At 42.9% G+C, this 14,621-nt stretch overlaps 1 protein-coding gene across 6 annotated transcripts in view; it reads right to left on the bottom strand.

The window, feature by feature from the left end:
* Nucleotides 1-14,621, bottom strand: part of MRRF (mitochondrial ribosome recycling factor) — a 66,369-nt gene that overhangs the window by 6,095 nt on the left and 45,653 nt on the right. For 3 of the 6 annotated variants that reach the window (XM_086325399.1, XM_086325394.1, XM_086325395.1), the window contains 2 exons: nt 13,576-13,735; nt 5,310-5,872 (listed from right to left, as the gene is read on the bottom strand). In XM_086325399.1, the coding sequence (XP_086181525.1) occupies nt 5,795-5,872; nt 13,576-13,735 (238 nt within the window). In that variant the 3' untranslated portion in view covers nt 5,310-5,794. Of the gene's footprint in view, nt 1-5,309; nt 5,873-13,575; nt 13,736-14,621 lie in introns of those variants that run through there. The other 3 variants (XM_086325400.1, XM_086325397.1, XM_086325396.1) reach the window with 1 other exon arrangement.

Raw genomic sequence — 14,621 nt, forward strand, 5'->3', positions numbered from 1 at the left:
ATCTGTTCCTGGGTTTGTACCCCTCAAAGTGCACCCAGAAAGGAAAGCAGAATCAGAAATGACAGGACTTATGACTGGATGAACGGGGTGAGGGAGGTGGAGCTCAGGTGGCTCCCGGTGTCCTGGCTTGGCACCTGAGTGGAGGTGGTGCCATTCTGAGAGGAAATGCAGGAGGGGAGCAGGCATGGGGGGCAAGAGCAATCCAGGTGCACGAGGAACATTCAAGTGGAGATGCTACTTCCGCACATGTAGGGCTAGGAGTGAGGAGGAACAGGTAGATAAATACATGGCTTTGGGACTTGTCTGATGGTCCAGGGGTTAAGAATCTGCCTTGCTATTGATGTATGGCAGAAATGAAACCAATATTGTAAAGCAATTATCCTTCAATTTAAAGTAAATAAATTAAAAAAAAAAATCTGCCTTCCAAAGCAGGGTTCAATCCCTGGTCAGGGAACTAAGATCTCACATGCCACTGAGCAGCTAAGCTCACATGCTGCAACAAAAGATTCTGTACAACCCAAGTTAAGACTCGAGGCAGCCAAATGAATTTAAAAACAAAATTTTTTTAAAGAAATGAATAGGTTAGTGTAAGGGAGTACATGGGACCATGGCTTTTGAAGGCTAGACAGAAATTCTGCCTACTGGGTGGGGCAGGAATTTAAAGGAGCACACATCAGGCAAAGAAAATAGCCCAAGAAAAGACATGGAGGTAGAAGAAAGCAGCACAAAATTTCAGAAAAGCTATCATTCCACACAGCATAAACACTGGCTGCCTTAGCGGGGTAGCTGTGGGTGGTGTGTCATAGCTAAAGAGAGAGACTGCAGAAGTTACTGGATGCCAGGGGGAAGAGTTTGACCATAATTCAGCAGCCAATGAGGAGCCACTGAAGGTTCGGGGACAGAAGAAGGAAAGGACAAAGGCTATGTTTCAGGTTGATCTGACCTAACAGCACAGGGAGGATTAAAGCAGAGACCAGAAGAGAGGAAGAGAAGAGACAAGGATCATCACTCACTTGTTCATTCAACAAACAGTAACTTCCTCTCTGCAGAAGCAACCCTTTTCCATCTAACGCTAAGGGTTTCAACACCAAACTAGCTTTTGTTAACACTGCACAGAAAGAAAAAAAAAGTAAGTGGGTTCTCCTAAACCTAACAGTATTATCAATAAATATAAATGAGTTTAAGTCATCTATTGAAAGGAGTCTCATACATACAGACAATAGAACATTTTTCAGCATTAAAAAGGAAAGCTATTCTGACACACGCTACATTATGCTAAGTGAAATAAGCTAGTCACAACAAGACAAATGCTGTGTGATTCCATCTATATGAGGTACTTAGAGCAGTTAAATTCAGAGATAGAAAGTAAATGGTGGCAGCCAGGGGCTGGGAGAGGGAGGGATGGGAGTGGTTTAAGGGGCTGAGTTTCAGCTCTACAAGGTGAAGAGTTTTGGAAACCGGTTGCACAACCATGTGTAGGGCAACACTCCTAACTCTATACTTGAGAATGGTTGGCAAATTTTATGCAACATGAACTCTACTACGATGAAAAATAAAGACAAAATCTTAAAAGGAGTTTTTAGAAGGGTTCATAGGACAAAATCTAACTCTATAAAAGACATACAACCTAGAACATTGATTCGAAAAGCCTAAACGGACGGGAAAGATACACCAAGCAAATGTAAACAGAAAGAAAGCAAGGGCTGCGATCTTGATCTATGACAAGACAGAATTCAGACTCCTGACATTGAATGAGACGAAGAAGGTGTGACTCAGGCTATCTCTGCAGCAAACAACACACCAGCGCTTTCACAGAGCAGAAATTACAGCAAGTGCAGAAGCAGAAATGCTAGTAACAGGAGGCTGAAACACACCACCTGCAGTCCAACTCTCAGCCAAGGGCCAAAAACAAGCAAAACACAGAAAATGTAAACAATGTAATCTACGAAATATATTTTCCATATATACCCACATGGAGATATCTCCATGTGGGTATATATATCTCTCTCCGTGTATAGTGTTCATTTCAAAACTTGTACCCCTCAAAATAGAGAATGTACCGGTTTACACACATAATGAAAACTGACCCTTATTAGACCAAAAGAACTTGCAAAGCTTCACCCAGTGGTTCCAATGGGATAAAGGATGTATTGATAGAACTTTGAAAACTACAAAGCACCAAGCCAAATATTAGTTACTGATGCTGTCAATACTATTATTGAGGTTATTATCAGTATTCACTTCTGGATGGTCTTTCCACTCGCTCCCTGATTCTCCAATAGGTTCTAGAGGAGGAATAAACATGCAATCTTAACTGTCTCCATAAGAGCTACCATTTCTTCAGCGTTGTCTATGTGCCAGCCACTGGACTGTTCTGCATGCAGCCCTTTGCTAGAAAGAGTTTTCTAATCATTTTATAAAATGAGCTCTCTGCTTCCCTCATATCACCCTCAGGGCCCAGAAACTGCTGGGGGCATTCTGAGTCAGTACTTAATGAATGCTTACAAACTGAAGAGTACTGATCAGGGGCCCCACTTAAAAGTTAGATCTGGGTCTCAAACTTTACTCCAGAACTTAATAGCTTTGTGTACCCTTTCTGAACCTTGGTTTTCTAATACATAAACACAGATAGGAGTATTACCTACAACAACTAGGACTGTTCAGACATTTAAATGTAATAACACATGCAAAGTGTTCAGCATGGTACCTGGTTTACAGTAGGGACTTAATAAATGGTAGTCTGAGGCTGACTAGGACCTCAAAAAAAGATCAACTTAGATGAGGGTTTCTTTGTTCTCAAAATAAATAAATAAATAGAACCATCTTCCAATGCAGTTGAAATTATTTTTTTAAAATACCATGGGAGTGATAATAAGTTATACTACATCCTTATTATGGAATACTGTAAGGCAATGAAAAAGGATGAATTTTTTTTCTATGTGTTCACACATGGCTAGAGGGCCATATGTTGAGTTAAAAAAAAAAGTCAAGTTTCAAAATAGAAACAGAATGGTGCACATCCCTGTTTTTCAAAAAACTACACACACATAGGGAAAGGTCTGGAAGTACATACATCTAATTGTTAAAGGGGAGTATGCAATTCAGGATTTGTAAGAGATGTTTCTTTTTAACTTTTTACCTTCCAGTTTCTTCTGTAATTTCCAACACACACACACACACACACACACACACACAAGAAAGAAGAAACAATAAACAGATAAAAAAGTTCCCAAATTCCCTTTGGCCTGTATTTTTCATGGGACTTTGAAAGCCGTTGAACTGAACAGAAGACGTTGTTAGTTTTCCTGGCAAGTGTAAGAATTTCCATACCCGGTTTTCCTTTGTGAGAGAGAGACTTGAGAAGGGAGGATGAATTGCTTCAGCATCACTCGCTCCTCAGCACATCCAAACAGGTAGTTTCCCCCTCGTCCCTGCCACCACGGCAGGACTGACATGCAGAGTAGCAGAGAAACCCTTTGATAAATGTCAACCGAAATAGAGCAATCAGCTGAAAGCCATTTGCTGAGCCGTCTGACTGCCCTGGGCTCGAGGTTTTCCTTTATTCATTTATCATGATATACGGCTTTGGCCAACATACACACAGGAGAGAAATTGTTGACATGTGGAACCCAAGTACAGAAAATCTTTCATTTTCCCCCCCGTCTGTTCACCAAATAAGTTTTTGTTTATTTAAAGACTACAGAGGATTTGGCTGTTAAGAACCAAATGCCTTTGGAGTGGAGTTACAACATAATTTATCATTTCCTCTGTTTATTAAAAAATCCTGCATCTCTGAGCAGCACATTTGTAGTGAGTGGGGGATTTCGGCCACTCACAAAAGACTGTTGCAAAGCCCCTGCCATGTGGCTTACCCCCAAAAAAATATTTCCCTTGATAGCTATTTCTTCCCCTGTCCTTCCCCCTGGCTGATTTCTGACCGTGTGATGGCTACTTAGGGCTGGTGAATGTGGTTGGACTGAGGACAGGTAAGCGGGGCTGGAGACTGTGGTCCCTTCTTTCATCTTTGACCTAATTCTGACCTTGAATCCCACTGGCTGTTGTGCAGCGTGCTCTGCCGGTACAAGCAGAGGGAGAAGGGCAACCTTTATTACCTCTTGCAGGGGACAGAGTCTGAGGGGAAACAAACAGCAGAGAGAACGTGGATGCTGCTTGGAAGAAATGTAGCCAGGCCCTGCTGCCGCCAGAGAGGGTTCCGTTCTAAAGGCAGACATCTGGCAGAACTGGAAGAGACCTTCTACTTTCTGGCCAAGAGACCATAGACAGCAACACAATCCAGTGACCATGCACCTCTCAAAGACAGGGGCCATGTCTCCCCCATCTTTGTAGTCCCAGCATGGAGCACAGTGCCTGGCACACAGAGGGCGCTCCGCCGCTTGTGAAGGCATCAGGATGCAGTGGGCAGAGCAGAGGATTGAGATCAGGCCTCACTGCGATGCCCAGGTCTGTCCGTTGATAGCTGTGTAATCCCAGGCAAGAAACCGAACCTCTGTGAGCTCTCTGTAAAATGAGGCTGACGATGGATAATGAAACCCTTTAACACTTTGGGCAAGTTATCTAATATTGTCATGTCTTAGTTCTCCTACTTGCAAAATGGAGATAATCTACATCTTGTGAGTTTACTGTGAGGATTAAAAAGATTACCTAGAATTGTTATGAATCTAACACATGACGGCTAGATTATGAATGAATGAATGAATGAATGAACAAACAAAGGGAAAAGAATTACTGGGGGGAGAACGTAACTTAACCTAGTACCTAAAGATGCGTCACAATAAACAACTTGTCCATCAGTAACAGGCAGGCCCTGGGGACAGAGATCTCATTGCCGAGTAAATGCTGAGGACAGAGGCAAGAGTGAAAAATGAGAGAAGAACCGTGTTCAGAGTACAAAGAGAGGAAAGGAAGCTGGCATTTGTTGAGCAGCTACTATCTGCCATTCATTCATAACACACTGAATGCCTACTATGTTCCAGACTATGTTCCATAGTGGTTCCAGACTACTATGTTCCATTATGCCGACTTCTAAGGAAACTAAAAATAAACAGACTAATTATCAAAAAGAATAACTGAGGTTCATATAAAAGCAGTGGACAGGGCTAGGAGAGCCAATAACAGGCACCCTAGGTTGGGGCAGGGGGAAAGGACATGCTCTCCAAGCTGAGACCCAAAGGTGAGCAGGACTGGCCAGGCAAGGAGTGGGAGGGTGGTAAGGGGAAAGAGCAAAAGCACTGTTCCAGATGCTTTACACACTGGTCCTCGGAGATCATGAATCCAGACTGAGCCCATCGTTTCCTTTGTGCTTGTTATTCTTTCCAATTTATTTAGGTTTTACTGTTTGGTGAAAATGGGCCTCTAGCAAAGGTATCCAACATGGGTGAAGGCTCACTGGCCCAAGCAGAATGCAAAAGTGGGGACAGGGCCTGACTAACTGTCTGAAAAGAAGGCTCCCGAGAGGAGGAGCAGACAGCGCAAGGCTGTCAAGGATCCTGACAGCTTGGTGACGTCATGGTCAAGACAAATGGCCAAGTGCAGGCCTTCTGTCAGCAAGAGCGTCTCTGAGGACCACCCATGTCAGAAGGCCCAGAGCAGATACGGTGGCCAGGGGACAGGAGGAAGAGAGCAGACAGTGTCCCCCTGGAAGGCTGTCGGTCACTAGGACTGACAGCTGCAAGGTGACAACTTTCCGTATGGGTGGAATAGAGAAGTGCCGATTTGCCACCCATGGGATCCACTAGGAACTGGGCTCTGGAGCACTGCCACCCCTGGTGGGTTTTCATCCAAGAAGCTCTTTGGTTTTCACGGCCAGATGCCTGTCCAGCTCTGCCACTGTGTCATCGGCCATTTGGCTGATCTGCAGAAAAACAAAATGAGACAACCTGGTAACTGGGGATGAGAAGGGGAAGGGCAGAAATGTTCTAGAACTATGAAGGTTATCTGGGAAATAAAAATGGTGACAAAAGCTCATGTGAATTGCATCCCAGCCAGGCACGGAACTAAGAACTTTGTATACATACTCTTACTGACTCTGGACAGGAAGAAATAGACACCATGAGACAGTGTCATGTTCCCATTTCACAGATGAGGAAACTGAGGCAGTTAAAATCATTTGTTCAGGATCCATAGCTGTAAAGTAGCAATGACAAGAATTTAATCCTGGGTAGTCTGACTGCAGAGCCCCCAAATAGTTAACAATTATAACAGTATAGAAAAGTCAGTCTAATCTGTCCCTTAATGAAACTCTAGAATTTCCTACACTTCAGACACTCTGCTATATAAGGCCCTCATACCAATTGATAAGGAGAATATTAAGATCCCAATAAACAAGCAGGAAAAAAAATCTTGAAAAAAGATGAAGTACATCTGGTTAACAAACATGGAAAATTCAATAGACACTGAAGAAATGCAAATTAAACCAAGATATAATTTAGTTATCACAGTTAACAAAATTTGATGTTGCGGTTTTTAATTATAATAGTCAATACCAGAGCTGTGGTGAAATGGATGAACTCACATATCATGGATAGGAATTCAAATTGATGCAAGTGTTCATATCATTTTTAACCCCAAACTCTCTCAACTGGGAAATTATCACATGAATAGAATCTGAGAAAATGTCCTTAAGTTCTACATGCAAAGATATTTATCAAAGCTTATAATCAAAAATAAGAAAACTTAAAATGATAGTATATGTAATTGAATACATATAGTCATTAAAAAGGGTTAAGACTGTCTACTTCTCACGGAGAGGGTATAAATACAAATAACATTCCAGTATACAGTTCTGACATGTCTGTTTTATAACAAGCATGGACTGCTTTTGTAATCAGAGAAAAAGAAATAATGTTTCAAGATATTATTTATAACATCATGGAAACATGCCCATGTTACCCTTGAATTCAAGAAAAAAGAATACAAAATGTGTATATACATAGAAGAAATGATCTCAAATATATTTAAAAACTGGAAGAAAATGTGTCAAAATATTACTAGTGATTATCTTTTAGTGATGGGAAGACAGGAAATATATTATTCATGTCGGTATCTGTCACACTCAGCATAAAACTTAGTCCATAGCAAGTGCTCAGGAAATATTTTCTAAATGAATAATTATTGGTTTTCTGTGCTTTTCTGTATCCTCCACATTTTCTGTAGGAAACACAAACTCCCTCTAAGAACGAAAAAAGAAACAATACAACTGAGTAAGTGTTGCAAGCCTCCAGTCCCATGTCTAAAAGAGACCTCAGGCAGGAAGCTTTGAAGGGGGCAGTGTGGTACCCAGTTCTGTGAGCTCAGCAGCACAGCGGCTGTTTGACATCTTTATTTGCAGACCACAGGCCTTGGCCAGGAACTGGGAAATAAATGCCCTGGAAAGGACAGCAACTAAAAAGGATTTGGAGCAATTGGTCCCAGGCAGGGAGACAGCCAGACTCTTACCATAGCAGCAGCTGCACATTTTGGAAGAGGGGAGAGCAAAGCTGCTGGGGCTGCTGGGCACTCCGAACAGGACCAGCTCAGAGTGGCTGCCTGGAATCCTCGCTCAGCTGGCACAAGCCCCTGAGAGGCTTCCTGTGCCCCCACCCTGAGCAGCCTCCTTGTGTGGGGTGTGGCGTGGTGCCCAGCAGCACTCCAGCACCCGTGTGCTGGTAGCCTGAGGCAGCCAGGAACGAGGGCTGCAAGCCTCCTCTGGAAAGATGGTGTCTGAGGACAGAGGCTGGGACTGAGGGGAGGAAGGGCACCTGGAGGAGCCAGCTGGTAACACGGTTCTGGCTTCAGCTCTCAGTGGGGCGACAGGGTGCCAGTCATTTCCCCACCCTGAGTCTCAGTTTCCTCATATCTTCAATGTGGATGTGAGTCCCTCCCTCAGAAAGGAATTGTGAGGGTTAAATGAGATCATGAATATGCAAGTGTGTTTAAACTGGTTATTTGCTATGCAAATGTTGCTTGTGTTACTCTGATTTTTACTATCACTTTCTGACTTCTTTTTAATTTAATCAATTAATGAAAATAACAAGGATACGAACAGCAGCATCTATTTACTAAGAGCCAAACGCTGGGCTAAAAACTTTATACGCATTACTTCACAGCACCTGGCCTAACCCTTCTTCATTCAAAGGAGGCTGTGCTAGACTCATTAAAACCATCCATCCCTGTCCCACAGTCAAAGTCACAAGGTTGGGAGAGGAGCAGGATGGACAAATAACACAAATGGCTACTGAAGACCAGCCAGCACACTAGCTGCTTTTAAGTATGCTGTGTCATTTGGTCCTCTTGCCAAATCCTGTGAGACAGGCATTACTGTTCCCACTTTACAGAAGAAGAAACAGGCTCAGAAAGGTGAAGCCATTTGCTGACCTTAAAAGCTGAGATGTGAAAGAGCTAGGATTTGAATTCAAGTCAGTCTCCACAGCAAGAGCTCTTTCCATTACAATATGCTGCCTCAAAAAGATGATAACATCATCAGTGCCATCACTGTCATGGTCATGACCGTCATCATCAATGTTGGCTCCTTATACGTTCAAGAAAATGAAAGGTAGAGACAGAAAAGGTGGGTGGTAAGAGCACAGCGTACACCGTGGGGCAGACCTGGGTAGCACAGCTCGGAACACCCACAGCGCCGTGGGGGGTGTCTCCCGGGCAGTGCCTCACTCAGCCCAGCCTGCCTGCCTGCCCGCCCGCACAGTCTGCTAGGAGCCCTTCAGCCCCAATAGCACCCAGCTTCACTTCAGAACGGCTCTGTTTCCCAGAAAAAGGGAGCAGTGAAAGGACCTTGGCTAAATTTACTGGTGGTTTCTGCCAAGTGCTTTTTTGTTCAGCAGACCCACTTGTAGCAAACTGAAGCAAAGGTGGGACAGCAGGCTGGCAGATGTCAAGAGTCCCGAGGGGGAAGACCTTGGTCCTTGTTCAACAGAGCTGGCCAGGGCTGGGGGCTGGGAAGGCTGTGGGGAAGAGGTAGGGGTGAGACATGACTGCGTGGAGAGAACATACCACTGAACCCTTTTATTCCTGTATACCAAAGATGAAACGCTTTTTTAAAAATCTGACCTCAAAAAAATTTTGGAAAAGGTTTTAAAAAAGAAATTTCACAAAGAATAAAATTACAATTGTTCATAATCCAAGTGACCATTAATATTCTGAAGTAAATAAGCTGCCAACCTGTTCACATACGTAAAACTTGTAATAAAAAATTAACTGTGGCTGTAAGTGTTTTTATGTCTATATATAAAGTCCAGTGAATGGATCTAAAACAAGCTATTTTACTACTATCAGAAATTTTGACAGTTTTCAGGTTGTTGTTGTTGTTTTTCCAGCTGCACCACACGGCATGTGTGATCTTAGCTCCCTGACTAGGGATCGAACCTGTGTCCCCTGTGGGGGAAGCATGGAGCCCTAACCACTGGACCACCACGGAATTCTCCCCAGTTTTCTTTTCTACCTAATATATCAACGGACAACTCTGTAGATAAGATTCTTGATAACTTATTTTGGATAAATCCCTAAGTCGATAAATCAGAAATGTATAGGTATATTATCCTCTAGCAAGGTTTATGGATTTATAGAAAGAATAAATCTTTTCTGTGGAATGTGGAAATAAAAGCAATACTTCCAAGGTAAGCAACACTTTTAAGTTCACATCAAAAATGTTAGGTTCAAATGTCAAGGATTAGAAAAGGCCAAGAATTTTTAAAATACACATTTTCTAAACACCCTGCAAGTGATTTAGACAGTACAAACTGAGAACCTTAAAAATATGCATTTTCTTTGTGCTATAATTCCACACATGAGACTCTATCCCAGGGAAGCCAACTCAACAAAGATCTATGTATAAAAACATTCACTGCAACCTTATTTATAATAACAAAAAAGTTTAAACAAACTAAATGTCCAAAAAGAGGGCTTATGAAAGTGAATTACGGTATAACCACAAGAGGGACTATTTTGCAACCATCAGAGTGTGGCTGTTTACAAAGAGTTTTTTAAGAAGAAGAAGAAAATGCTAATAATCTTAATGCTAAACAGAAAATAAAAAACTGGATAGAAAGTTGTTTGATCACGTTAAAAGCTATGTAGTTAAGTTTCCAAGTTTCCCTGGCAGTCCAGAGGTTACGACTCCACACTGCCAATGCAGGGGGCGTGGGTGTGATCCCTGGTCAGGGACCTAAGATATCACATGTTGCCCAACATGGTCAAAAAACTGAAAAATAAATATAACAAATAAAGGATATGTTATTAAGTAAACTACCAAATATTTTTTTTAACTAAGTAGTTAAAAAAGGAGGAAAAGGAGAAACATCCCCAAATCCAAGACTATAGGGTGAATTTTCCCCATTTTTAAAGTCTTCTGAATTCTCTACATTTTCTACAAGGAGCCTACTACACTGCTTTGATAATCAGAAACAAAATTTAAAAATACATTTTTAAAATCTTTTTGATAAAGCAGCAATCAGTTCCTGTCTTGCTTATTTTAAAAAATTAATAAATAACAACAATAAAAAAGCACACCTAAAACTCCAGATTGATGCCTTCGACTGGGGAAAAATGAACAAAATGAAGTGTGCACATGGCTGTCTCCTGAATATTTTCTTACCCAAACTTTTAACCATACGACAGTAATTAAAGTTATTAACAACAATGGTAAGAGCTAATATTTAAGTGATAATATCTTAAATAATAAAGATTATTGCCCTGGATGTATCATGTAATACTATATATAGCATGACCTTTTTTCTTGTAATATTCCATATGTTTACAGAGATCACCCTGAAGGCCTACACCAAACATGTGAGGGGAGTGCAAAAGGGTTAAAGGAGGGGTCAATGTGCATGGTGATGGATGGAAACTAAACTTCTGCTGATGAACACACTGTAGGGTATACAGAAGTTGAAAAAGAATGTTGTAGAATAATGTATACATGGAACATACAGTGTTATAAATTAACATTACTTGAATAATTTTTTTTAAGCACAAGTAAAGAAAACATTAAAAAAAAATAAATGCCGGTCATCTGATTGTTCTTCCTTTTCCAAGGAGCATGGGCTCTGGTCCCTGAGGCAGAGGCCCAGACTTGCTGAGAGAGTACCTGAAGGGCGTCAGAGGTTACAGGCTCACCACCGGAAAGCAACGGAAAGGCCAAGTGTCTGCTAGAGCGATGAAACCCCCTGGGAGGTGGACAAGGAGCTGGCCCAGCTGGACTCTTACAAGGCCTGGTGAGTGCCCAGCAAAGGCCAGGCCAGTTTACGAGTCTCTGAGCTAATGCAAGGAAAGAGGAGGCCACAGAGAGGGCATGAAGGGAGCCCTGAGGGGCTCAGAGTCAGACACTCTCACGGTGCTTCTAGCATCCCCAGGGTATCCCTTCACAGCAGGAATTCCAAAGCCCTTTTCACAGAAGAAACAGACTCCAAGAAGTCAAGTCACTTGCCCAGGGTCACATGACATCAAGTGTAGAACAACCTCTTTCTAACCCCGGTGCCATTACAGGGGTGCACTGCCATGCTTCCGGTCACTACCTTTTCTGTTTTTCCTTGTCTGGGGAGCCTTTCAAAAATACACATTCCTATGCAGACCTACTGAATCAGAAAAGGTAGGACGCCCAGACATTCATCTAAAATTCTTCCCTGAGTAACTGTTGGGCCTGCTCTATGACTAGCATTCTGTTAGTCTAAGAGGAAGGAATAGTCAATTTAGGGGGTCCTCATGACCCCCTAACGACTCTTCTGGCCTCCCCATCTTCCCTCTTTATGCCCTATCCTGCCCACACTCCTGTTCAATCTTCGTAACATAATGCTTTTATCGTGGATGATGGAGGCTTTGGAAAAGCCCCTTATAATGTTTATAAGCTAAACATACTGTCTCCCCAATACTGGTAAATCATCTTTCTGTCTTTTTTTTTAATCTATCTGTCTTAATTACATGGGTACCACACAAGTTCAGGCCATCATCATTTCCTGGCTGGATTCCTGCAGCAGCCTCCCAATTTCAGTTATGCCTCTTACAATCTGGTTTCCACCCAGCCACCATAGTCAATCTTCAAACACAAGTGTGAAACTCTGCTGTCTGAAAATATAATCATTCAAGGGAGTCACTGCATCAGAATCACCTGGGGAGCATTTTAAAATGCAGAACCCTAGGCCCCACCCCTGACTCACTGACTGAATCTCTGGGAGCAGGGTCCCCATATAACCATATTTTTGTTAGCTCCTCAAGTGACTCTAATGCCGTGACAGATTAGATTATTGCTCAACAAGTATTCGCCCCCACCCCTAGACCTCCATGAACATATATACTTTCCCTCCACAGTGATACTGGGCTTGGCACGTAAGGTTTGCTTGGCCAGTGGGATGTAAAAAGAGCGGGTGCTTAAAATGTACTTGAGTGGCTTATGCTCTTGCCATCTGCTGTTGCCATGAAAAGATGCCCTGTGAAGCCTGTTGACTCCAGAAGACTGAGAGAGATGTGAGCCAATTTGAGCCCCATCCAAGATCTGAGAAGGTGCATGCTAACTCACTTCAGTTGTGTCCGACTCTGTGCAATGCTACGGACTATAGCTTGCCAGCTGTTCATGGGATTCTCCAGGCAAGAATACTGGAGTGTGTTGCTATTTCCTTCTCCAGGAGATCTCCCCAACCCAGGGATCGAAACTGCATCTCTTGCATCTCCTGCATTGGCAGGCAGGTTCTTTACCACTAGCGCCACCTGGGAAGTCCCAGTGGCTGAGCCACATTGAGCTCAGCTTAGAACAGCTACCTCCCAGCTGACCCACAGGGACAGGAATAAGAAAATGCTTGAAATATACATCACTGAATTTCGAGGTAGTATGCTATGCAGCATCAGTGTGGCCACAATGACCAATAAAGATGCAGAGCCAACATGGGAACCTCTGGACATGTTAAAGTTCAAACTCCTCAACCTGGTATAGGAGACCTGCAATGAACTGGCCACTGTCATCTCTGCCCTTCTGTGTCATCCTGGGTCGAAGTCACAGTTATCTCATTGAACAGTGCTCCTTTCCATCACCACACCTTTGTACATGCTGTTAACCATTCCCCCTTGCCTCTGTTTCACTCCAGTTGCTCCTTTAAGACTTGTTCAAGTGCGCTTACTCAACACACTAAAAACAGGGCCAGGTCCTCACCTCTCAGCACCCAGACAACCAAGCACAGACAGGAGAGCTCTCAGAGGAGAGGCTCTCTGAGATCAGTCTGCTGGGTTTGGATCCTGTGGCTACCATTTACCAGCAGCGTGACCTTGGGCAAGTTACCTCCCTCCTGTGAACCTCAGTTTCCTCACCACCCACCCACCTCACTTTGCAGTGATGAGGATGAATTAAGTGTCGTAAAATGCTCAGGTTAGAGCCTAGAACACAGTATGGTCAGTAGCTTCCTCCCCTCCTCTGTATTCCCAGGGTCCAGCGCAGGGCCAGGCCCAAGACAGACTCAGCCAATGGCAATCATGTCAGTGAAAGAACTGGGGGTACTCTGTTCTCATTTTCTTCACTTCAGATGTGAACAATGATTTTCTGGGTCAGATACGTAAACATGACATCGTTGGCAACGGTACCTGTTTCTCTATGAGCCTAATGGTGTCCTCGGAGGCCTTGTCCTTTGATTTCTTCACCTTATTTATTGCGTTGGTACGAACCTTCCGTAAAGAGTCTTTGGCCTTGTTCGTGTTCTGTTTAGCCAGCTTCACCAGCATTTCTCTGTGCTCCCGGGTTACTCTGATAAAAGACAAAAAAAACAGTTCAATAAAATCATCCCATGTATGCACTGCCTGCCAAGAATTCAACATCACTTTATGCACTAGCTCAGCAGTTTATAACTGTACTCTCCGTCAGTGGAAGATCTTCAAATTCCTGACACACACCCAGGAGGATGTTCAGGGTCAAGGAAGGTTCCTGATGAGATAACTGAGGACAGTAAGTGTGCTGCTTAAAATTATAAGCCAGAGAGTCTAGGCAGCCCTGAAGTTAAATCCTCGCCATGCCTCTTACTGGATGCATAACTGACTTCCCTTCCTCAGAGTTCCCATCTGTATAATGGGATTGTCAGTACCTGACTTAAAGGGGTGGTGTGAAGATTATGGGATGGTCTGTGTCACTTGTTTAGCACTGACCCTGGCACATTTTAAAAGAAAGCAACTATTAGCTGTAATTCCACCCCTTTCTCTCCAACTAAAGAAAGCAATGCCAATGAATGAGATGCTACAGAAACAGCACCATCTCTATACCTCTAAATCATCCAAAACAAATAAATAGTAACCTTCAGAATCTTAACTATTATCATGACAAATTACTTGTGAATCCCTTTAGCACTGACCCAGACACAACACATGAGAATACTGTACCATTTAACTTCCATAAAGTACCCATGAGAGTGTCTGGCATATTAAAAATGCTTAATAAATGTCAGTTATTTTAACTATTAATATCCTTATCATAATAACAACAGTGAGCACACTGAAGGCCTATTATAAATCCCTGGGACAGGCACTCTAGAACTTTTTGTAAGCTGACCCTCACAACTGTATGAAGCAGTTATTATTCCTGTTTTACACTTAATCATCACAAAGGCCAACACGTTTGTCCTGCCGTGGTTTCTTGGTCG

This window comes from Bos grunniens, chromosome 11, assembly GCF_055505025.1.
Source record: "Bos grunniens cultivar Pamir isolate PY7600 chromosome 11, Bosgru_T2T1.0, whole genome shotgun sequence".
Lineage (NCBI taxonomy): Eukaryota > Metazoa > Chordata > Mammalia > Artiodactyla > Bovidae > Bos > Bos grunniens.